At 40.7% G+C, this 5,716-nt stretch overlaps 1 protein-coding gene across 2 annotated transcripts in view; it reads right to left on the reverse strand.

Annotated features, from left to right (window-relative positions):
- Positions 1-375: 375 nt before the first annotated feature.
- Positions 376-5,716, reverse strand: part of LOC117481822 (equilibrative nucleoside transporter 2-like) — a 15,233-nt gene continuing 9,892 nt past the window's right edge. For both annotated transcript variants that reach the window (XM_034129717.1, XM_034129718.1), the window contains exons 8-13: positions 5,284-5,359; positions 3,429-3,538; positions 2,781-2,889; positions 1,599-1,684; positions 1,040-1,236; positions 376-649 (exon numbers count right to left, since the gene is read on the reverse strand). In XM_034129717.1, coding sequence (XP_033985608.1) covers positions 538-649; positions 1,040-1,236; positions 1,599-1,684; positions 2,781-2,889; positions 3,429-3,538; positions 5,284-5,359 — 690 coding nt within the window. In that variant the 3' untranslated portion in view covers positions 376-537. The remainder of the gene's footprint in view (positions 650-1,039; positions 1,237-1,598; positions 1,685-2,780; positions 2,890-3,428; positions 3,539-5,283; positions 5,360-5,716) is intronic.

A 5,716-nucleotide genomic window follows, 5' to 3' on the forward strand; every position in this document is an offset into this window, starting at 1 on the left:
AAATTAGACCTTTCTTAACTGTCAATGCTGCAAAGTCATACCTCCACTGTATGATTCTATACATTGAATACTGTTTGACAAACTGGTCATTTGCTTGTACCTGAAACCTGAAACCCATAGAACAGCTGTACAAGAGAGCTATCAAGGTGTTTGACAGAAAGCCTTATTCATACCACCACTGTACCATCATTGATAAACACAATTTCTTGAGTTTTGACCATTTTAAGTCTTTTAAAAGTATGTGTTTTTTTTATAAATGTTTACATGGACTGCCCCCCCCCCCCCTTAGGGGAATTCATCCACAGAAAACACACTGGACGCTGCACTAGGTCAGAAACCAGAGGAGACTGTGAAGTTCACCGTAGACGGACCACTTTTGGTCAAAATGTCCTCTCCATTAAAGGCAGCTCTTTGTGGAATAGCCTCCCAACTGAGATACGGGATTGTCCCACTCTCAATAGCTTCAAAGGTCAACTCAGAGAATGGTACGTACGGAAGACTGCTCTTGACTTTTGTTCTTGTTGATCTCTCAGGTGGTTAAACCAGTTTCACCAGCAGGAAGGAGAGAGACGCTCCCAGAGCCAGACCCAGAACCAGGAAGAAGGACATCAGAGAGCCGGCCGTCTCGCAGTCTTTAGAGCGCACCAACCTGAAGAACACACACACTGTTACTACATGAAGGGAAACTCTAAAGTTAAAGAGGCCCCATTCTGCTCTTTGGGGTTCTCCCTCTCCGATCGATCGATCGATAGATAGATAGATAGATAGATAGATAGATAGATAGATAGATAGATAGATAGATGGATGGATGGATGGATGGATGGATAGATGGATAGATAGAGACAGACAGACAGACAGACAGACAGACAGACAGACAGACAGACAGACAGACAGACAGACAGACAGACAGACAGACAGACAGACGGATAGATAGATAGATAGATAGATAGATATAGATAGTTCTTGCAGCTGGTTAGGAACATATTTACTGCCGGGCAGCTTGTGAATTTGACAAAGAAATCAATAAACGTTGACTCACTGTGGGGCGTAGGACATGCAGAGGGTGGCCAGGTATCCGTTGGTGAAGGAGAAGAGCGCCATGATGGTGACGAAGGCACAGTCATGGCTGAAGAGGATGGTGAGGTTCGAGTTCTCCACGTTACACATCATGAGCAGCGGGATGAACACCAGGCGGGAGAACACGGAGACGGGAAACAGAGGACTCTCCTTCGAGGGCTGCACACACAGAAACATTCAGGAGTCCATCACGGGAATAATTAGACATTTAAAAAGCAGAAATAGCAGAGGAAGAGGTGGAAAGAACATTTAAAAAGTACTGATGTGGCCAAGATGGCGACCGTGTCTCAAACTGCTCTCCAACTCTCTTTATTTCTTGGTATGTGCTAAGTATACTGTATGTTGCAATATTAGAGGAGTCTGGAACTTAAGTCTATGAACATTTGTGTACAATAATGAAGTAATCATTTTGAATTTGTTCCTTTGTTTGGTACTTTAGGTGTTCCTTTATAATTCAGAGGCAAATGTTTTACTTTGTACTCCAAAGAACATGTTTTTCCCCAGCTGAGCAGCAGACTCACCCATTGGACGAGAGACGGGGCGCCGCGGCCGGCCAGGTCAAAGGCGTTGAACACGATGAAGCAGCAGACGCAGGTGAACACATTTTCTGTAAATAAAGGAGTGTTCAGTTATATCAAGTCACTTTTCAAGAGGTCTAAAGGGGTTGACCAATCACAACAGAGCCGGCCAGCTAACCAATCAGAGCAGACTGGGCTCTGGTTTCAGACAGAGGGTGAAAAGAGGTGCTGCAGCACAGGCAGCATGAGAAGAATAAAGAGCTTTTTGAACATTAAAGCATGGAGACATGTCACAGTAGAGACACTACATACTGATATACACCTGAACATCAGCAGGAGAGGACTCTTTAAAGTAGAGACACATCATACTGATATACACCTGAACATCAGCAGGAGAGAACTCTTTAAAGTAGAGACACTACATACTGATATACACCTGAACATCAGCAGGAGAGGACTCTTTAAAGTAGAGACACTACATACTGATATACACCTGAACATCAGCAGGAGAAGACTCTTTAAAGTAGAGACACTACATACTGATATACACCTGAACATCAGCAGGAGAGGACTCTTTAAAGTAGAGACACTACATACTGATATACACCTGAACATCAGCAGGAGAGGACTCTTTAAATAGAGACACTACATACTGATATACACCTGAACATCAGCAGGAGAGGACTCTTTAAAATAGAGACACTACATACTGATATACACCTGAACATCAGCAGGAGAGGACTCTTTAAAGTAGAGACACTACATACTGATATACACCTGAACATCAGCAGGAGAGGACTCTTTAAAGGAGAGACACTACATACTGATATACACCTGAACATCAGCAGGAGAGGACTCTTTAAAATAGAGACACTACATACTGATATACACCTGAACATCAGCAGGAGAGGACTCTTTAAAGGAGAGACACTACATACTGATATACACCTGAACATCAGCAGGAGAGGACTCTTTAAAGTAGAGACACTACATACTGATATACACCTGAACATCAGCAGGAGAGGACTCTTTAAAGTAGAGACACTACATACTGATATACACCTGAACATCAGCAGGAGAGGACTCTTTAAAGTAGAGACACTACATACTGATATACACCTGAAGTTGAACATCAGCATGATATGTCCTCTTGACGTGAACAGAGATAAAGATGTTGTGTCTCACCCCAGACCGGGTTGCCTTGGTAGACGGTCCTAACTCGGAGTGTGATGACAGGAAACACTGAGAGTGTGACGGCAAACACACACGTCACACACATAGCCATCAGCCAGATCTGCAGGACACACACACACATTTATTTGTAAGATACTCATATTTGTAAAGAGGGCAGTGAAATGCTCGAGAGGATGTGCTTAAAGGCTAATATGCAAGAATAATAATTATACTAATAGTAAGGATTAGGAAAACAAATGGATGAACAGCATTTCAAAGATGGATACATTTTTAAACGTATATAATATATATATAAATAAATGACAAGAGGCTTTAAAGTCAGAAGGACATGAGATTGAATAAAAGACAAAATGCAGTCACTTATCCTGTATTATGCATTAAAAAAAGCTTGTTAAATGCGAGAATTCTCTGTTTTATATTATTGCAAACTAAATAATTTGGGGGTTTTGACTTTTGATCGTATAAAAGGCACATTTAAAGATATTAAAGTAGAATAAAATATCCAAAATGGATCCAAAACAATGGATGCAAAGTAAAACAGTCCATCTCCTTGAACAGTGACGATGCCCAAATCATTAGACTTAACCAGCTGTCTTTAAAAACTTGGACAAAAACCTATTAAATAAAAATAAAACTCACCTTTTTGAAGACTTGCAGGACGGACGAAGGCTCCTGAACCTCCTCCGGCTCTTTGAAGAGCTTCCCGTTGGCCTCCTGGTGTTTGGAGCCGTTTTCTAACACTTTCTTGTCTTTTGAAAGGAAATCAATGAAAATATATCAGTTACTTCTCCATCAGCCAGCGTTAATAGCTGTTTGTACATTCAAGCTCAAGTCAACATTAAAATGTAAATCTTATTAGACATTGTCTTAATTTCTGTTTCATTTGTTGCTTGTTTTTAAGTTTTTGTGCTGAATGCTAAACTATTTTGATGCCCTTTCATGAGAAAATGTACTATATAAATAAAAGCTTGCCTTTCCATCAGTGACTTCCTGTTTATATAATTGATTGATATTTATTGCAACCAAGCTACATTTAACGGTACCACTTTACAATAAGACTAGCCTTATAAAGGGCTTACGAATAGTTTGTAATTCATTTATTAATTAGGTTGTGAACACTTTATAAATCATTAATAAGCTTTTATAAGACATGAGATAAACAGGGCAACTGTGACCGGTTGCTTGCCAAATAGTGAGCCCACATTTATCTGTACTGCTAAGCCTTATATTGGCTACTTATGGCGCATTTCCACCATGGCGCGGAGCGCGGTTTAATCGTGCCGTGTCGTGCCGGGCCCGTTTTTGGTTGCGTTTCCACTAGGCCTAGTTCCGGCCCGGGGGTACTTTTTCACCTTTTTTCTGGCCCGACAAAATCGTGGTTCTATCGGGGCCAACAAACAGGGCTGAGTCGGGCTGAGTTTGCTAAACTAGAGAGAGAATCGCTGGCAAGGGGGCTACAACTACAACAACATGAACATATTTGACCGTGATTTAATTGTAATACACGTTTCTAAATTATGCCGAAGTAACAACATACTGATACCGGTTAGTAAAAACCATGAATTAATGCTTTGACAAGTCTGCAGACAAGACGGCAGGCGAAAAACCTTTTAAAATGCGTGTTGTCTAAATGGAGATTGGCTAAGCTAACGCAGTATATGCTCCGACCGTCCACACTCACAACAACGGCCTATACAGACATAAATAAAGCAGCGACTGTATTCACCATGACACAGACAGTCTGTGGTTTGTACTTGTTTAACTTTTGTCTAGTTTCTGAACATATATGAGGAGCTGTGAGCTTGAGTGCTAACAGCTAACGGCTGATGTTGTTTTTCTGGGGTGCTCATTGAAGATGACGTCACGGCTCCGCCTACACTGCGTTGCTATAGTAACTGCCCCAGTTCCTAAACTGTAATGGAAGCGCAGCATAAAGTGAGCCAGTCCTAACAAGGCCTAACAAAACCGTACTAAGTCGAGCGAGGCCTTCGGTGGAAATGCGCCATTAGCTTACTTCATCTTCTTCATCAGCCAGCATCTTTGGTATCTGTTGCTCACGGAGTTGATTCTCGCTAAGTAGCCAATGTAAGGCTTAGTCATCTTGCCAAATAGTGAGCCTGTGTTGATGTATGAAAACTATGTTAGAACTGGTTTATAAATTGTTCTTAATGATTAATAAAGTGTTTACAACCTAATTCATAACCTAATTATAAACCCTTTATGAATCCTTTATAAGGGTAGTCTTATTGTAAGTGGTACCCATTTAACTTAAGTCATTTCTTCATGCAACATTTAATTAATTAAATTGGTATTTAATAAGCGGTAGAAGATGGATGGTATTTTATATATTCAAACCCAATTGAAAAAATATTAAAAGTAGAAATGGATATATGAAGATATTCAAGTTCTGTACATTTGACTTAAACATCTTGAAAATAATAATATAAATCCCTGACATGATTATGTTGCAGAGTGAGAGAGTGTAGGAACCGACCTGTGGGGCTGTACAGCTCCTGTGTCGTCTCCACGTTCTCCGACTGATGTTTGTTCAGGTAAAAACGAGCAAATTCCTGCAGAGGAGAGTCGACATCGTCAGGAGATTATAATGAGTGTTCGACAGAGAACCTGAGATAATGTTTTACTTATTAATATTAAAATAATATTATAATCTTTCAGGACTTCAGAGAGAATGTCGGGTTTCTTTTACTGCCTTTACACAAAAAAAGTACTATTTTTATTATGTGACAATTGAGTCCTTTCTCAAATGTTACTTCCGTGACAGTGACATCACTATGTAACACTCGCACTTCTATTGGCTTGCGCTCCAACACATTGTACGTGATAGGCCAAGGGGCGAGACATCTCTATGCGGTTGATCAATCACAACAGAGCCGGCCAGCTAACCAATCAGAGCAGACTGGGCTCTG

Source organism: Trematomus bernacchii, unplaced genomic scaffold (assembly GCF_902827165.1).
Source record: "Trematomus bernacchii unplaced genomic scaffold, fTreBer1.1, whole genome shotgun sequence".
Lineage (NCBI taxonomy): Eukaryota > Metazoa > Chordata > Actinopteri > Perciformes > Nototheniidae > Trematomus > Trematomus bernacchii.